General features: G+C 39.6%; 1 protein-coding gene across 1 annotated transcript in view; it reads right to left on the bottom strand.

Moving 5' to 3' along the window:
• Positions 1 to 1,376: 1,376 nt before the first annotated feature.
• Positions 1,377 to 20,005, bottom strand: part of LOC137041807 (NLR family CARD domain-containing protein 3-like) — a 35,417-nt gene continuing 16,788 nt past the window's right edge. The window contains exons 2-5 of the mRNA XM_067418477.1: positions 15,993 to 16,166; positions 10,377 to 10,550; positions 10,249 to 10,295; positions 1,377 to 1,993 (exon numbers count right to left, since the gene is read on the bottom strand). Coding sequence (XP_067274578.1) covers positions 1,377 to 1,993; positions 10,249 to 10,295; positions 10,377 to 10,550; positions 15,993 to 16,166 — 1,012 coding nt within the window. The remainder of the gene's footprint in view (positions 1,994 to 10,248; positions 10,296 to 10,376; positions 10,551 to 15,992; positions 16,167 to 20,005) is intronic.

Below are 20,005 nucleotides of genomic sequence, written 5' to 3' on the forward strand. Positions count from 1 at the left end.
TATCAGCGCTGTTTCTCGAGCCTGAGATGGACTAACGCTAGCGGTCTGCGGGTGGACTTTGAACTTGAGACCGCTGTCCTGCGTTTCATTCGTAGCTGAAAGATGCTGCGAGGCGCCAGACTCCATAACCTGACAATAAACAAACAGTGCCCAGTTTTAATAAGATTTTATCGTCCAAATTCATAATATTCATTATCTTTAGGAATAAAGTTGTGTGTTTTGAGCAACACAGCAGGCGCTTCAAAGACCAACGCCACACGTTAACTTAAGGTGACTCACACTGTCCCTGTATGTTGTTTTGAATTAAATAAAATGCCTTTAAGCACAGTAATGATTATATAGATAATAAAAAAAAAACATACAAACCTGAATTTCAGAGGAAATGCCCCAATTCTGCAGCGCTGAGAAGAAGAAACTGCTCTGGTGACTGAGGAGAATTCAAATATCCGCCCTCACTCAACCGTCGAGCTGTCGTCATGTCAGAGGGTGGGGGAGGGGTGCATTGTTACTCAATTTCCTCAGTGTGTGTTAAATATTAATAATCTTGATTTTAATTAAGTAATATTTGTGGTTCTTGAAACAGATCGGTTTAATTCTCCATTCTCAAATATTTTGAAATAAATTTCACAAATGTATTAAGTATATTTAAAATAAATAATTGGTTATTTGAATACTAAATTATTTTAGTGAAAAAAACTTAAATATAACTATACATTTTAGACAAAATTAACTGTTGGATTTTTAGTCAATTATTTTGGTATGTTTAACTAAAACCATCAAGTAAATGATATTGAGAGATTTTATTAAGTTAATAAAGTTAATTATTACTGTGATATTTACTAAGCCACTGAATTATTTTTTAGAGTGAAGGCTCAGATGAGAATCTCAAATTTGTCTCCTGAGCTATAGAAAAGCAAGCTTTGAGCAGTAAAATTTTCCTCTGGGGAGAGACTCAGGGATTGTGAGAGAATTCATTCTGCTGATCTCATCACATTCATGATTATTCATACTGTCATCAGTTCACATCAATCATTCATAAACCACTTCATGATTAAATCAATCAGTCCTTTATTACATCTCATCATCAGTTTACAATATACATATTAGAGCAGTCTGACAATATAGCAATATTATTACAGCCTTATTAAACATTCAGAGCAGTGTGTGTGTGTGTGTGTGTGTGTGTGTGTGTGTGTGTCTTATTAGAGATTCAGAGCAGTGTGTGTGTGTGTGTGTGTGTGTGTGTGTGTCTTATTAGAGATTCAGAGCAGTGTGTGTGTGTGTGTGTGTGTGTGTGTGTGTGTGTGTGTGTGTGTGTGTGTGTGTGTGTCTTATTACAGATTCAGAGCTGTGTGTGTGTGTGTGTGTGTGTCTTATTACAGATTCAGAGCTGTGTGTGTGTGTGTGTGTGTGTGTGTGTGTGTGTGTGTGTGTGTGTGTGTGTGTTTAATCTGACACAGAGACACTGAAGAATCTTCATAAACCCTAAATCCAGCGTAGAGGGGTTCAGTGAATGTGGTGTAGAGTGTGTGTAAGTGTGTGAGTGTGTGTGTGTCAGAGACGCTGTAGAAGGACAGAGTGCCGGCCGACACGTCCACACACACTCCTGCTCTCTTAGAGGATGAACTGATGGCAGGAAAAGCAGTGCTGATATTATTGTGACAGACAGAGAATCCTTTACCAGAGCAGATCAGAGTCCAGGATTTGTCATTGAGTCCAAACACACAGTCACTCCAGTCATAACTCCGTCCTTTCCTGCTGATTCCTTTATATGTCACTGATATACCAGCACCACATCCGCTCCATTCAGCCTCCCAGTAACAGCGGCCGGTCAGACTCTCTCCACACAGAACCTGAGGAATAACTCCATCAAATCTCTCTAGATGATCAGGATACGGCTGACGATCTGACACACACTCCACCTTCCTGTTCCCCTCAGACAGAACGAGACGAGTGTGTGCTGTGTGTGGATCCAGTGTGAGATCACAGGCATCTGAACACAAGAAGAGAGAAACATCTAGAACAACAGACACTAGACAAGTGTGTGTGTGTGTGTGTGTGTGTGTGTGTGTGTGTGTGTGTGTGTGTGTGTGTGTGTGCTGTGTGTGGATCCAGTGTGAGATCACAGGCCCCTGAACACAAGAAGAGAGAAACATCTAGAACAACAGTCACTAGACGAGTGTGTGTGTGTGTGTGTGTGTGTGTGTGTGTGTGTGTGTGTGTGTGGATCCAGTGTGAGATCACAGGCATCTGAACACAAGAAGAGAAAAACATCTAGAACAACAGACACTAGACGAGTGTGTGTGTGTGTGTGTGTGTGTGTGTGTGTGTGTGTGTGTGTGTGTGTGTGTGTGTGAGTTTTTTTTTTCCTCTACTGCGTTCAGTGTTTTCTTCCGGAAACAACGGCCCATATGAGATTCAGTCACAGTTCATCACTTAGCAGAGCGCTCGTCGCTCAAATCTGTTTTTAGAGATAAAACTCTTTACACTTGATTTCCATGAAAACGCATCCCAGAGAACGATCTACTCGGTAACCACCATCTGTTAATTACCCCGAGGGTCATTTCTCACCGGAGTTGTCCTTTAAAGAGTAACCCTTCTTCACCCATGAATCCTTGACGTATGTGCACTGACAAACACTGAAGAGAGAAGATAGAGCTAAACAAAACTTAGCGTCAGGGGTTACTCTTTTCATAATAACACTAAAACACAATTTCTTTCAATAAAAATAGTTAGTTTAGTCTATAAAGTTTAAAATATGGACATTGTTCTTACACAAACGTGCCACTTTGCTTCAGTAGGCTCTTCATTACTCTCGTGCTATAAACATCTGAAGCACACGCCCGAAAGCTGAATCTCTGACAGTCCACGAATGCTAAACTGAGCTCTCTTTCAGGACAATAACTTTTTTTGGTTAAAAACTGAAAAATAGTCACACTTAGTGCTAAATTTAGAACTGTTTCTTCTTAATGATTGTTCTGCAATTGTATGGCTTACCATGTTTCATTCAGAGCTTGTTAATCCTGATATTACTTTGTTAATAAAATAAAAATATTGAAAGAAATCTTCATAATCATTTCTAATATGGCAATACAAACAGATATTCTAACACAAAAAGCATAGTAACTCCAATTTAGGTTAAACTGTAAAGTTAATGCATTACCAAATGTTAATGTATAATTACTAAAAAGCATGTTAAGAATGGTTTTGGGAATCGGATCGTTACTCCCAGAATCAGAATCGGATCGGATCTTTAAGTGCCTTAAGATTCCCACCCGTAACACAGAGTTATCTCATTACTAGTGTGTGTGGAGTTTGCTGCTCAACCCCCCACCAGTAATTTACATTTCAATGCATGAAGACTCTCACAGGTGAGACAAAGAAGCTCACTACCGAAGCTCTCACCTACGTCCTACACTGAAAACCCTAATAAGTTGATTGAACTCAATTGATTTGAGTAAACTCGTTCCCTCAACTTAATTGAGTAATGGAGTCTCCTAAAACATGCATATTTAAGTTCACCAAACTGGGTACTCCAGAAGTTCAGTACACCATGCTGGGTACAACCAATCAAAACTTCCCCATTGCTCACAAATAAATACTTCTCAGTATATTCAAAAGAACACAGTTATTATAAAAAGACATATTATTACTCGACACATTATATAGTCTGTACGAAGCTTAACTGCATTTAATATAATTAATAAAACAATGTTATTTATTTGTAAAGACATGTAATGGTGGAGATGGTAGCTGACTTCACACACAAACGCACGCACGCACGCACGCACGCACACAGATCCATTAGAGGCTATGGAGGTCCCCTGTTGGATAGGTGAACATTGCTCACACACACACACACACACACACACACACACACACACACACACACACACACACACACACACACACACACACACACACACAGCTCCATTAGAGACTATGGAGGTCCCCTGTTTGATAGGTGAACATTGCTCACACACACACACACACACACACACACACACACACACACACACACACACACACACACACACACAACTCCATTGGAGGCTATGGAGGTCCCTGGTTGGATAGGTAGACATCGGTCACACAAACACACACACACACACACACACACATGTAGTTTGTAATCAAACTACGCATTTGTTTTGAATAGGCGCCCCCCAGTGGACGGAAAGCTGCATAGTGCACCTTTAACAGACCCTATGGCCATCCGAAGCGCTTCACATGTTTGCCTCACGTTCCCCCATTCATACACCGGCGGCGGTGTCAGCCCTGTAAGGCTCATCCAGCTCATCGGGAGCAGCTGGGGTTCGGTGTCTTACTCATGGACACCTCGACACTTGGTCAGGTGGAACCGCGGATCGAACCGCCAACCTTATGGTTTGTTCCATTGCAACAGAATTGATTCGGCCGCTCTGGAGAGAACAGTGATGTCATCAGCTCATTATCATATAGTGTCAGTGTGGGCAGATCAGGGATATAGCGGAGAGTTTAGTGTCTCCAACTGAGCAAGCCAAGCCGAAGGCGACAGTGGAACCAAAACTCCATCATAATGGAGAACAATAACCGGTGGGAGAAGCCAGACTAAGATGGGGTGTAATGAATGTTATTTCAGTTCTACTTTCTGAGTATGAATTATCATCTGCAGTAAAAGACGACAATACTCAAGCGCTGTAAAAGGTTTAGCATAAACTCACCTGACTGGCTTCTGTCCTGAATGATCGTCTCTTCAGACATTAGAACTGCACATGATTTATGAGCTTCTACAACCTTTGACCTCCTAACTGAACCCCTCGGCACAAATTGATCATAGAAATAAAAACAGCATAAATAAAAATAAATAACACAGTTTTATCTTAGTCTTTTAATACGAGCAACCATAATCAAAACTCAATATTAAAGCCTCATGTCAGTCTCCTCATCACGCGATCAGTCAGGTCCCCGCGGAGTGTCAACTTATATTTGGACCATGGGCGGCGCCATCTTGTTTGCGTTCTAGGTTGATGACGTAGAATGGTTGCACTCCTCAATCAGCTGGCGTTACCCGTAGCTATTTTTACCACAACGCAACTCGAAAATTGTTTCAAAGTTAAACAAAACCAATGAATTGCTTTGTAATTGTACTTAAAACACACTCAAACATACATGTGCACACAAACTCACCTACACAAGTCACAAACAGATCGGCGGGTGCGCACACACACCTGACAGACTGCGCTGTCTCAATCGAGATGTTGGGCTGCTCAGTCTCCACCACAGGGGCTGAATCTGAAATCGACCCCCTATACCCTGAAATAGGGCATTATTTGATGGGACGGCCATTTGTAGTGTTGTCCGACACCAGTGGACATGTTCGAGTGCAGTCATTCAGTCTCACGCGCCGCAATAACGAGTGTACAGCCGATTACACACAGCTGTCCGACTTCACACACTCGTCTTCATTCACTCCTTCAAGTTGTATTAGTGAACAAAACTAGGGAATGTTATTCGTGTCTTAAAGATAAAAGTTTAAAGATTGAGGTTAATTCACTGAGCTTGTGCTCAAACTTTAATGCACAAACCAATCCCATGCATCATCACCAACACATCCTGCCTCTCTTCCTCACGTTACCCATCCCGTCGCCATCACCAAAACATCCTGCCTCTCTTCCTCACGTTCCCCTATCCCATGGTCCTACAGACAGTTCCCTCTGCTGGTCACATTAGGCATTACAGTTAATCTACTGCATATCAACAGTCTATGATATCAACACAGGGAATAGTGATTGAGGGTTATGTATGCGGTACGCAGTGCGTGCATGTGTGTGTGTGTGTGTGTGTGTTTGCGCCGATCTGTTGGGGTGTGTGTGAGTCTGTGAGAGAGAGAGAGAGAGAGAGAGAGAGAGAGAGAGTTTGTGCACATGTATGTTTGAGTGTGTTTTAAGTACAATTACAAAGCAATTCATTGGTTTTGTTTAACTCTGAAACAATTTTCGAGTTGCGTTGTGGTAAAAATAGCTACGGGTAACGCCAGCTGATTGAGGAGTGCAACCATTCTACGTCATCAACCTAGAACGCAAACAAAATGGCGCCGCCCATGGTCCAAATATAAAATCGATTTTTTAAATAACGTCGATCTTTCATGGGTTTTCTACTACATAATTCAGTAAGAGACATCATTTATGTTATATTAAGCCATACAAGTCTCAACACCAGGGGATCCCTTTAAATAATGTTAACAGGTCTTAATTTTCCTACGTCCATGTAACGCTACCTCATTGAAACGCTATTGCCTCCCGCAGCACGCACGCACGTGTGTGTGTGTGTTTGTTCCGTGGTGTTTGTAGTTCTTTCTTTCACTAGACCAACTATTGTTTGCTCTATTACAACTACAAATTAGGCAAGCATGCGTCTTATATTGCAGCCAATCAGCTTTCGTGTTATTGGCACGAGCCTCTTTCTGATCTCCACAGACAGACGCATAAAACGGATTTTATGTGATTTATGACGGTTCTTGTAGTTCCGCGATCGTGAACGCGAAGGCGAATCTCTCTCACCATCTTGCTTAATTACCAAATAATAGTATAATATACCCGATTGCACTAAAATAGTTAATAACAGTGATGTGAACGGCGAACTCCGATGTCAGGCTGTGTGTGTGCTGCCTGTCAGCGCTCGAGCGAGTGTATTGGATGTTATTTCTAGGCTCATTAACCTAACGTTACTCTTGAACGATCAAATACACACATGATGCATATGTCTATATCCTGATTTGAGTTAAAAGGTTTGGGACCTGTCAGTAAGTACTGGATCTGCGCATTAGTAAGTTCTCAAAGTGAAAGCAAACTAATATAGCTTAACAACACAAACGGGGAAACAGCACTTACACTTAAAGGAACACTACAACCTTTTTAGAAATAGGGCTTATTCAACTTTTCTACATTTAGATATGTGGGGAAATGCATTTTAAGCTAAGCTAGCGGCGACCCTGCCAAACTAAAACAATGCATGCACTGAGACAAACGCATTTGCCCACATATCTAAATGTCTAAAGAAGTTGAATAAGCCCTATTTCTAAAAACGGTGGAGTGTTCCTCTTTGTAGATGTGCATCTGTGTGTTGTATTTATTTGTCCTATTGTCATTTGTTTATAAGTATATATTTTATTACTGACCGATTACTTGATTACGTAATTACTTGAAAACTTTTTACTTATATTAAGCAATTATTGCTGTGGTTTACTTTTAAGATGTTGGTCATATTTCCCACCCCAAGCGATCGTGTTATTAAAGATAGATAGCGCAGAGCGCTCCTACAAAACACGAGCTGCCCGCGGTACATTAAGAGAGCAAAATGCTCACCGCTATAGAAATTGTTTTAAAAGGCACAATTACATGATTCTTAATTGTGTGGAAGTATAACCTTAACTTTCTTGTAATAGTTTCTCATTCTTGCACGTTGTACTGACGTTACTGTAACCTTTAAACAACATTATATTTATAACAAGAAAACTGGACATTTTAACATTATAGAAACATTTCAAATCAAAGTTCCCATAACCTTTTTAGAAACTGGGCTCATTTTGTTAGCTGGGCTCCATTGTGGGGACATTTGGTAGTAAAACCAGAGATCATTGTGGGACCAGCCAGCGGTCCAAATGAGAAAAATTAATAAATTATGCTTATTTCTATAATTTTATGAGGTTTTTCAGCATTAATATGTGTTCCTCTGACCTGAATATTGTCCCCAAGTGGCTAGAAATGTTGATGGTTGTAAACCGAGTTCTGGCTGTCTTTCTCTGCCTTTGAGATAATGAGAGCCCAGACGAGCTGATCTTGAGTTCTCCTGTTATGACGTCATCAGGAAAGGTTTCCTCCCCTTCCTCTGCTTTGCCCACCCAGAGAATTAGTAGAGAATGGATTCAGTTTATCAGTCGCGATGTCAGCTCAGGCTTTACCATACGGATTCCACAGCACCGCTGAATCAAGCCAATAGCTAAAACCATCAACTTCACGTCGTTTCTGTTAGTTGCATGAAACTAATCTGTTATTTAAATGATTAAACTAGAGAGTGATCAAAGAACACTCTTTATAATGTTTCGGATCTGTCAATCACTCGTATATCTGCAGTGCACACTTGTCCAATCTGCCGTTATAATGAATGATGCTGTTATGCTCAACAGAAGCTCTTACTGTATTCATGTCGATGTCGTGTTTGTTGTTAGCTGTGGTGAAAGCATTTTGTGAGAGAAATAACGTTGCAAAGTTCACTCGAGTTTACTCAGAGCTTTCAGATACAAACAAAATAAACTCACGCTCACAGCGCTCTCAACAACTCGGAACAATAACACTTTCTCAGCAATCTTTCCCCAGCTCTCCGTCTCTCTGGACTGGCAGCGCTGCCGCTGCTCGTGCCTGACTAAACCACGCCCCCTCACTAAACCACGCCCCCTCCGCCACAATCTCAGAATGATATAGAAAAAATTCCTTTTATTTCTAAATTATGACATTTTTTAAAGGGGGGGGTGAAATGCTGTTTCATGCATACTGAGCTTTCCACTGTTAAAGACTTGGATTCCCATCCTAAACATAGACAAAGTTTCAAATACTAATGTTGGACGTTTGATAGAGTATTTTTGTGTCAAAAATACTCCTTCCGGTTTCTCACAAGTGTCGGAGAGTTTTTTTCGAGTATGGGTCGGCTTGACGTTAATAGAGCGGAAGGTCCTTGTATGGGCCGTACGGGCTCTTCTCCCGGTAGGGTGCGCGCGCGCGTGACTAGAGCGAGAGAGGAAACGCACGCCCATACACACTCTCAGCTGCAGATCCAGTCGTCCGTGAACACTTCTGTCGTTATAGTCCGCGCCGCGCTCCACTTTATTCCTCTGGGTGACGTCGAGCGACTTCAACGCTTCAGCACAGCATTCTGGGAAGGCAGCGCTGCATTTGAACCGATTTGAACGCAGAAATGACGGGAAGCTTCACAACATCGCTTCAGTCGCGTCTCAAAGTGGATCTCCACGGTCACTGCTGTCAGGACTTCACCAAATCATACCAAAGAAGTGTGTTTCTGACGGAGCGGTCCCAGCGATAAAGGTTCGGTCCTGCTTTGGAAGCAGCCGGTGAGTTAAACTGCTTCAGATGTCTGTGCTGTCGGCTATCATCGCGTGAGTAAACATCAGTAAACGACACGATCGCGTGCGTCGTCATTCAAATGCGCTAACGGACTCCATTGCTGTTCTCTGTATAACGTTACACTAGTCTGACGTGCTAAACCGTTTTGCTTGCTAAGTACTAACGTTGGACGCATACAATAATCCATAAACCGAATCATGTCCTCATAAACTGCGAGTAAAGACACACAAATGTTGACAGGCCACTAAATACAGTCCATACCACAGAGACGGACGTCCTGCTGCTGCTGCTTCTCCTGTTCAGTTTATTTCAGCCTCCGGATCTGATTCTGGATCATTATCTGTATTAGCTGAGATAGCGATGGGTTTCTCCACGCTTGAGGACGTCACCGCTTTGTTCGCGATCGTCATTCTTTAGCTCCGCCCACACAATACGCCTCGTCATTCTTTATCTCCGCCCACACGATGCGCCTCATCATTCTTTAGCTCCGCCTACACGATACGCCTCGTCATTCTTTGGCTCTGCCCACACGATACGCCGCGTGATTCTTTAGCTCCGCCCACACGATACGCCTCATCATTCTTTAGCTCCGCCCACACGATACGCCTCGTCATTCTTTAGCCCCGCCCACACGATACGCCTCCAGCCACTCTGTTTTTTCCGGAAAGACTTGGTACAACTCATGTTTCTTTTATAAATATAATAAAACTAAAGACTTTTCAGAGATATGAAGGATGCAGTACTACTCTATAGGTACTCAAGATTGACATGAGATTGATTAAAACTGAGTGTTTCACCCCCCCCCCCCCTTTAATATAAAAACCATACTAACAATATAAGTACACCTCAGGAATCATTATAAAATAATTTTAAAAAATCCATGCCATGGGACCTTTAAAATTGTAGAAATGGAGAAAATTTCTGTGATTGGCAGGTTTAGGGGTATGGGCTTAGGGGACAGAAAATATGTTAGATCAATATAAAAACAATAGAAGTATAAGTCCCCACGGAGATACAAAAATCCAACTTGTGTGTGTGTATGTGTGTGTGTGGGTGTTTGTTTAAGTGTATTTGTATGTGTGTGCGTGTGTGTGCGTGTGTGTGCGTGTGTGTGTGTGTGTAGACATACACTTTCGTGGTCCTGGTGTGATCCTGATCTCCCCTCCATGATCAACACTATAAACACACAAACACACATTAATGTAGATATGCATCATGCACACACATTAACTATGACAGTATCAGTGTTTGACACACTTGAGTCTCTGCAGTGAGCAGTTTGGATCCTCCAGTATGTCAGAGAGCAGCTTCACTCCTGAATCTCCTGGGTGATTGTAGCTCAGATCCAGCTCTCTCAGGTGTGAGGGGTTTGAACTCAGAGCTGAAGACAGAAAACCACAGCCTTCCTCTGTCACCATACAGCCAGACAACCTACAGATGGATCAAAACAGCCTTGTCATCTATATAGTTCTCTTTATATGTCTCACAAAAACATACACATTTATCAATCAAACCACACCAGACTTTGTTTGGAAGCGGACCAACACCCATCTTTTGAGCGGCCTCGGTCTGCTTGTTTGGTGTGCACACCAGGGTTCGGATGTCAGCGTTCACATATGTTCAGATTAACTGCACTAACTGAGCAATCGCACCACGGTTAGTTTTAATCAAACCAAACATGACGCAAAGAGTTGTGAGCAAATGGGATGGGTCAAATCTGCCACTAACTACACATTTCGTTTAACCCTTTGTTGAAATTATGCCGTCCGTAACCTGAATAATTCCAGAGCAAGTCAGAATAAATCAAAGTGTAACAATTTATTAACAGTCAGGTAAATGTATAATGCCAATTACATAATCAATTCAAAGGTAGCCTAATCCATATAACATCAAATACTCTGAAGAAAAGAATGAAATATGTACCTGACTTCTGAAAATGACATAATGCTGGCTATCTTGAAACTTCCAGCATTACGGGCTGACCTGACTACAGAATCGAGCCCTGAGCTCCTTGCAACATTTCTTTAAATACCCAGACCAGATTTATAAACTCTTTCAAATGTAAACAGTTCACAATGGGAATGTGCATTAATCAAGTCCTATAGACTTGTATGGATGAGAGGCCAAATGCCTGAAAGCCACACCCACCATACACGAAGGCAAGATATCTTTAAACTCTTAAAACATTTATGATGTTTTAGTTTACTTCTGTGGAGATGAGATATTTGTACCAGTCGCACTGAGACATTTCAAATGATATCAAACACAAAATACTGTATAGTGAGGACTGACATTGTAATAGAGATTTCTGGTGCATTTCAGGTGATCTTAATATGAGGGGAGCATGAGTTTGGGGGAAGTTTCAGGTGAAAGGAAAGGCATGTAAATTAGTGTCATTCATAGATGATTCGCTCAGTGTGATATGTCGTCAACGACGGAGACACTAATGTATAAATTAGTTCAGATGTTAATTTCCTTTGTTTTCTCGGAGTCCTTGTTCCTTGATTATACATTTCGGCATCTGCTATTTTTTTCCAGCCTTACACATTTCATCAAGAAGTCAGTAGCACTTATGTAATGCCACGGATTACTCTCTGTAGTGGCAGTTCTGACATTAGACTATGAGTTTCTAATATTATGACTTTAGGTAAAAATGCCTTATGTTTACTATGGGTAAACTTTTACTATCGTTCATATATTTTATAAATAGCTATTGTTCAGAACTGATGTATACACAAGATGCCTTTAACCTGTTAAGCTGACTTCCAAATTTTGAAAAAATCCTAAGAAATGTATACTCAGACTAAAACAAATACAGTTTGTGAATCCTTTGCACTAAAAGCATAATTATGGTCTCATTTGAAAGCAGACACCTGGCAGTTTACTGTAAAGTCAAAATGATAATATTTTTTATAATCAAAAAAAGCTATAATAAGCTTCAAAGTTTTGTAAAGTTATTAGAAATTTATTTGTATGAAATATCTTTATGAAAATAAAATTGAAGTGGGCCTTGGAGAAATCTAGAAATGCACTACAGCTAAAGCCACAAGTCTGACCATGTTATATTTCAGATCTGAAGATGATCAGTCTAAAACTCTGAATTTTATTAAACGTTTTACAAGATCGTTTCATGTGATTTTATTTTGAGATATCTCTGAAATATCAACTGATGTTTATTGCCATGTCTTCTGAGCTTTCATTCAGTGTACTGCCTCTGTTGTTTAGAGGTGCAAACTGCCCCATTCAGTTTGTCTCCCCGGCACACATTCACACTTCTGCGGACTGGTTATGGCTCTTATTATTATTCTTTTGTCTTTTGAATTATAATTACTAACGATTCTCTATTCAAACTGTTCTATTCAAACCTCATTTCCAAATCAAACCTCTCACTTTACCTTCAATGAGACTCTATCAAATGCATTTCGTCCAAATAAGCATTTAATTAGTTTTACATTTAGAAAATGTTTATAAAAATAAAGTATTTGCTCAGTGGCAGGTGCATCTAGGGCAAGCTAGCATGTTAGCTTAGCACACCAGCAAAACAACAATTTATTTTATTCAAAACTTACTTCATATGACTTTATACTTTATAAGTCGAATGTTTTATATAACAATCTGTGGTCCCATGTAGCTTCGGATCAAAAAATCTGACAGAAAATACACAATGCTAAAAGCTGTGTGGAATAGCATTGCTTCATAAATATAATCTATTATGAAACCACCCAACATGGCATAAAGAACACAGACCAACCATATGTTGCCGCGATTGTGTGTTTATTGTCTTCAAACGAGTTTATCTGCATGAAATAGCGATCTGACGATCTCTGGAAGCTGTTTGTTTATGATATTCTTGATATTCTTTAGATACTTCCTGAATGTCACATGGTGTGTCTGTTCTTCATGTGTTCCATATTAGGACTGAATGTTCAGTAGTACAGCTTTCCAGCGCCCCCCGGCTGCCAGAATAATTGAAAACACAGCACATCACAGTCTACTGCACTCACAATGATACATCCGCGGATTTTGGATAAAGATTTAATAAATAATGCTTCTCTGTATAGAAATTTGACTCAAACATGTGAGAATCTATCAATATTTCTCCACATCTGCACACATTTGAAGTAAAAGCCCTGAGGGAAGTTTTGTCGAGAGTCTTCATGACGACCACAGAGGAGTTTTTTATGAATGGGAGCAAATGACACGCATATTACAATCAAAAGGTAGCAACGCCGATGATCATATTCATAATCCTGGCACATATTAACACATCACAGTCACTTTAAGACTTTGAGAATAAAACAGAGGTAACAAAAATTAACTTTAGTCTTAGATCTTTTTAATGATGTATAGTTTGTCAAGGTAATTACTTACATCTGATAGTAATTGAGCTGATTTAAGCAAAGAGAGCTTCAGCACATCCACATCCTAAATAAATGCTACACCATATGTTACATCTACCATTTAGCTGTGTAAGAAATGGATTATTACATCTGTCAAAATAACCACTCCATATACCATTTCTGTGTTGTAAAGTTCCTTTTATTTCACATGAAGCTGTGAACACGTTAGCATTGTCTTACCGTTATCTCTTCTTTATGGTTGACTGTATGGGTCTCACTACAGGAGCACGCCCCCTAGTGAGCCCCTTTATATAAGTTCTACCTATGAGGAGTTGGGTTATAAATCTGATATTTGTTGTTTTTGTTTTTTTCTTTACTGCAATTAAGCTCTTTTGAAACTGGTACATTTGTATGTGTCACTATGTGGTTTAAAACTTAAGATTTAGTACATTTCTATTTTATTTGTATTTTTCAGGTCATGTAAATTTATGTACCACCAAGATAGAATTGTTAATGGTTTGGTCCAGTTTTTGTGGCGGGAATTGTTTCTATTTAAAGAATGCTGTTTAGTGTTTAGGAAAAAAGAAAATAAGCAACCAGACATCTGTAAATGCTCTTGGTCACCTGAGTGAAATGGTTTCTGGCGACGAAACATGATATAAATATCACCTGCATTTTGAAGGATGAAGGATTTAACTGTATTATTAATTTATTAATTATTAGTTCACATCACTCAAACAGTTGTCAACGGAGAAACTGGCATCCAAGCAACACATAAGGGATCGATCCCGAGTTGCAACATCACTACATGCATTCTAGTTGCAGATAGTCGTGTATGCACGGAAATTTATCATACCCCTTTGCTTAATACTGTGGTCCCAAAAAATATTTGTTTGAAATGCTTTCTGGCCCTTCCCCTTACCCCTACCACTTCAGCCAAAAGAGAATCGAGACACCTCGTTTTGCACAATTACGTGAAGGGGTAGGGGAAAGGGAAGGGCTTAATCTAAGCTCTGTATGTGAAACCAGGCCTTAATGTGTTTAATTGTGATTAACCATGCAAAAATGTGTGCTTGCTTAATTAGTTATTTTTAATTAAAAAAACAAAGCAATTGATTGACAGAATATGAAGAACATGAAAATCTTTTGGGAGTCGGCTCAGTTAAAAACACACTCAGTTAAATATCATACAATAATAGTTAATCAACGAAATCCCATAAAATGTTGAGGTAATTTTGTGCTTAATAGCGGTGTAAATCGGCACAGGTCTCATGATTCAATTCAATTATGATTATCATGTAAAAAAGATTGACTGAAAGAGAGAAGAACACACACATCAACAGTCAGATCATCTACAAACACACACAGACATTATGACCATCGGACTGTAAATTATCTCTTATATGTTCTTAAATACCTCAGTATCTGCAGCTGACAGTCTGAACTCTTCAGTCCATCAGAGAACAGTTTTACTGCTGAATCCTTCAGGTTATTGTTACTCAGGTCCAGCTCTCTCAGGGCACAGTTTGAGGATTGAAGAGCTGATGACAAACTCTCACAACACTGAACAGTGAGATTACAGTGAGTAAGACTGAAAGAGAGAAGAACACACACATCAACAGTCAGACCATCTACAAACACACACAGACATTATGACCATCGGACTGTAAATGATCTCTTATATGTTCTTTAATACCTCAGTATCTGCAGCTGACAGTTTGAACTCTTCAGTCCATCAGAGAGCAGTTTTACTGCTGTATCCTGCAGGTTATTGTTACTCAGGTCCAGCTCTCTCAGAGCACAGTTTGAGGATTGAAGAGCTGATGACAAACTCTCACAACACTGATCAGTGAGATTACAGTGAGTAAGACTGAAATAGAGAAGAACACACACATCAACAGTCAGACCATCTACAAACACACACAGACATTATGACCATCGGACTGTAAATTATCTCTCATGTGTTCTTAAATACCTCAGTATCTGCAGCTGACAGCTTGAACTCTTCAGTCCATCAGAGAGCAGTTTTACTGCTGTATCCTTCAGGTTATTGTTACTCAGGTCCAGCTCTCTCAGAGCACAGTTTGAGGATTGAAGAGCTGATGACAAACTCTCACAACACTGAACAGTGAGATTACAGTGAGTAAGACTGAAAGAGAGAAGAACACACACATCAACAGTCAGACCATCTACAAACACACACAGACATTATGACCATCGGACTGTAAATGATCTCTCATATGTTCTTTAATACCTCAGAATCTGCAGCTGACAGCTTGAACTCTTCAGTCCATCAGAGAGCAGTTTTACTGCTGTATCCTTCAGGCTATTGTTACTCAGGTCCAGCTCTCTCAGAGCACAGTTTGAGGATTGAAGAGCTGATGACAAACTCTCACAACACTGAACAGTGAGATTACAGTGAGTAAGACTGAAAGAGAGAAGAACACACACATCAACAGTCAGACCATCTACAAACACACACAGACATTATGACCATCAGACTGTAAATGATCTCTCATATGTTCTTTAATACCTCAGAATCTGCAGCTGACAGTTTGGACTCTTCAGTCCATCAGAGAGCAGTTTTACTGCTGAATCCTTCAGGTTATTGTTACTCAGGTCCAGCTCTCTCAGGGCACAGTTTGAGGATTGAAGAGCTGATGACAAACTCTCACAACACTGATCAGTGAGATTACAGCCAGCGAGACTAGAAAAGATTAAATAATATAACATTAAAACAATAATGAAATAATAAACGAATGTAAAGGAAGTTGCCAGTTGTCTGTCCTCAGGAATCTGGAACAAAATATTTTTTTAACATTCTAGCCTGAATGAAAAATGAAAAAAATGTAATACTTTTATAATTTAAAAGAAAATGTAATCATTTCATCATTCAAGTTCATTAAAGTTGCACAGTTTGAGAAACACTTTTGAAAGTCGATTGGACCAAGCACCATAACACACTTGTAACCAATCAGCAGCAGGGGACGTGTCCACTCATGATGGGGGAGGAGAGACAGTGAGCCAATCAACAGTAAGGGGTCTGTCAACTAATGGAGGAGAGAGAGCGACGAAGAGGAAGAATTAAAGAAAGACTATAGAAATAGAGATGGCTGAGAGGTATTACAAAAGACAAAAGGTCAGAGGAATGTCACCAAAAAAAGAAGGGTTATGATCAGGAAAGAGCTTTATGATGCATCTTAATATTATATCATATTTCCAGCACTGGAGAGACCTAAGCAGGAGAGCCTGAAAATTGACGCCAATGTTGTTTTGATTTTGCTCAATACATATATTTAACATTGGTAACAAGTAAAATGGTGACTAACAACAATCTCTTGCTTGTATATACTCTTATGTACTGTATGTTCATTTTTTGTTCTCCCTTGTCATTCTTTCTTCATTATCTTTCTTCACGGGATGAACTTCAAATGGCCTGCAACTTGTCTATTGCTGTTCATAGATTAATTACCTTCAAGCGATTCTAGATACCATATTAACAATATTGTTATTTTTTTACAATGGTAGTGAAGTTCCATGCGTGGTTTTGCCTGTGGTTAATGGAAGACAAAGGGTTAATTAGAGTTCTATCTCAGTAAGAATATTTACATTTTAGGCCCTACCCTTTTAAAATGAGTTTTAACATTTTACAGATGTTTCTATTTGTGTTAATGAACATAAATTTATATCTGCATTCCAACTCAAGCTACTGCTACTGTCAAATGTCCATTTTCAAAATACAAAACATGTAATATTATTAATAATATGTGCTTGTACCATGGTGGAGCCCAATGCCGGAGCGATCGAGCCTTTCTCTCCAAATGAAGTCCGGCTTCAACAGCCCTTACTTTACTGTACCCACCGGTGTATTTTACAAAAAAAAAAACCCGGTGGTTTACGACCGATCCTGGACCTGCGCGTCCTGAACCGATCCCTTCACAGGCTTCCGTTCAGGATGTTTACAGCAAAAAGCCTTTTTGAATGCATTCGTCCAGCAGAATGGTTTGCAGCGATCGACCTGACGGACGCCTACTTCCATGTCTCCTTCCTTCAGTTTGCTTTTGAGAGCGGGCGTATCAGTACGCGGTTCTCCCATTCGGGCTAGCTCTGTCCCCTAGCGTCTTTACGTTGCTGGCAGAACGGTTTGACCCTGCACCACTGCCGAGCATTGCTCAGGGGTCGACACATGCTAGTCTGGTCAGACAACACGGCTAGAGTAGCATACATCAACCAGCAGGGTGGTCTACTAATCATAGCCATTAGGGATGTCCCGATCAGGTTTTTTTGCCCTCGAGTCCGAGTCCGAGTCATTTGATTTCGAGTATCTGCCGATACCGAGTCCCGATCCGATACTTCTATAATACATTAAAAAAAGAATAAAGAAGAGCGAAAAAACGAACCAGGATGTTCCTTATTTTTAATTTTATTCCCCTTATTTTAACATTCAACAACTCTAACAAACAGAGCACTTCTGTGAGGTAGATTGAACAATCAATTAATAAATTAACAAATTAACAAATTAACAAATAACAAATCAAAATAACAAATTCTTCACTTTTGGATTTTAGTGCTACAGTAAATATAAAAAAGTCCGGGACCGGAGTTGCGCAGTAGAGGAAGTACAACGGCAATATCAAAAGCACACCCATACTCTCATAGATGCAGAACAACTAATTATGTTGGTGTGAAATAAATAGTTATGGAAATTAAATTAAATTAAATTAAATTAAATAATCTGCTCCCAAAAATCCTGAAAAAATCTGTTAGTGCCTCAGTGACAACTTCACTCAGAGAAGACGTCGATCTCAGCTGTCAATCATGATATCACACAGCCGTTTTTATAGCATTAAATAACTAACTAAAACTAAACTTATTTAAAAAACAAACACTTTAAATGAAATCATCGTGATGATAACTGCCTACAATGACATAAATCAACTTTGGGGAAAAAATATTTGAAGTGTAGTTTGACTGAAGTGTAATTAACAATGCTTTTCAGGTTTTTATAGGTCTAACATTAGTTTTTAGGTAGAATAACTGAATAAAGTAGGCTAATCAAATGTAAAATAGCTGCATATTTAACTGTTTAAATTAAAGAATAATCCTTACAAAAGCTATTCAATCAAGAGCAGTGAGTGATCCCTTATCTTTTGTTTGACATTAAACAGACAGACTGCAGTAAAGGCTACTCCCCCTTTAAGACCTGAAGGAAGGCTCTGCGTCGTCTTTGTCGGCTGTATAAAGTCCTCTTAAGGCATATTCAGACTATGTCTGCTTGGATACTCATCAAGATGGACATGCTGACATACTTCTTGTGTGAGTTGGTCCGTTTAAGCGCAAGTCTTGACAGAGAACTCAATATTTGCGCGCTGTGAGACGAGTGCGCGCTTTCGGATGATGCACAGAGACAGATCTGCGTGCGCGCTCTCATTCGCGTCTTCTGGCGAATATACCCGGGTGATTAGCGCTGTTGTAATGTATCACCGAGTAGCCAGCACGTGTATCCATCTACAGAAACATACATAAAGCATTATTTTCAAGTTACAACCCATATTATTGATGCGTCATCATGCTCACCTCATCCCAGAATATACATTATATCCGAGTCCTGATCGGGATGTAACGTCCGATTCCGATCGAGTCTGAAATCACGTGATCGGGCCCGATTTCCGATCATGTGATCGGATTGGGACATCCCTAATAGCCATACACTGTTTGTTAATAGGCCAGAGGAGAACTGGCACCCGACTGAGCCTAGTTTCTCCCAAGGTTTATTTTTCTCCATCATGCCCTGGTGTAGTTTTGGTTCCTTGCCACTGTCGCCTTTGGCTTGGCTTGCTCAGTTGGGGACACTAAACGTTTTTCAACTAAATATCCAAATGAAATCTGTTTATTAGGTCTTAACCAACATTGTCGCTAGGGTTGTAACGAAATGAGATTTTCACAGTATGATAATCGTCTCAGAAAATATCACGGTTTCACGGTATTAAAAAATCTTTATTGTTTTGCTCTGTAATTTATTATTATAATCATCAGCTACAATGACCCATCAATAAATGAAAACAGATTTTTTTTTTTTATATTTAACATATGGTTTAAATTAAACCTTTTTATGCAAAAAAAAAAAAAAAAAACTCATGAAAGTATGAGTCTACCTTTTTTTTTGGGGGGGGGGGGGTACAACAAATGTAAAAAATATTCCTCATTTGAACAAAATAAGGAATTATATATATCTTTTTGGATTCGAAAATAAGAAACTAATCTTTAATATTTTTGGAGTTTTTAATATTTTGATATTGTAATAATTTCAGTTACTCTCCAAATTAATGTAGAAACAATTTAAAGGGTTACTTCAGCGATTAGCATATGGCTTTGTATCTGTAGAAACCCTGGAGTATATTCAAATGATTGTGCTTTCCCCCCTTATATCCCCCTGAGACAAGAGATTTATGCATTTTATTTCTGGAAAAATTCCTCCTATGATGCAAATTGACGATATTTGCATCATAGGAGGAATGCATGGAATAAGGCTAAAGACTACAGCCA

The sequence above is a fragment of the Pseudorasbora parva genome, chromosome 15 (assembly GCF_024679245.1).
Source record: "Pseudorasbora parva isolate DD20220531a chromosome 15, ASM2467924v1, whole genome shotgun sequence".
Classification (NCBI taxonomy): Eukaryota; Metazoa; Chordata; class Actinopteri; order Cypriniformes; family Gobionidae; genus Pseudorasbora; species Pseudorasbora parva.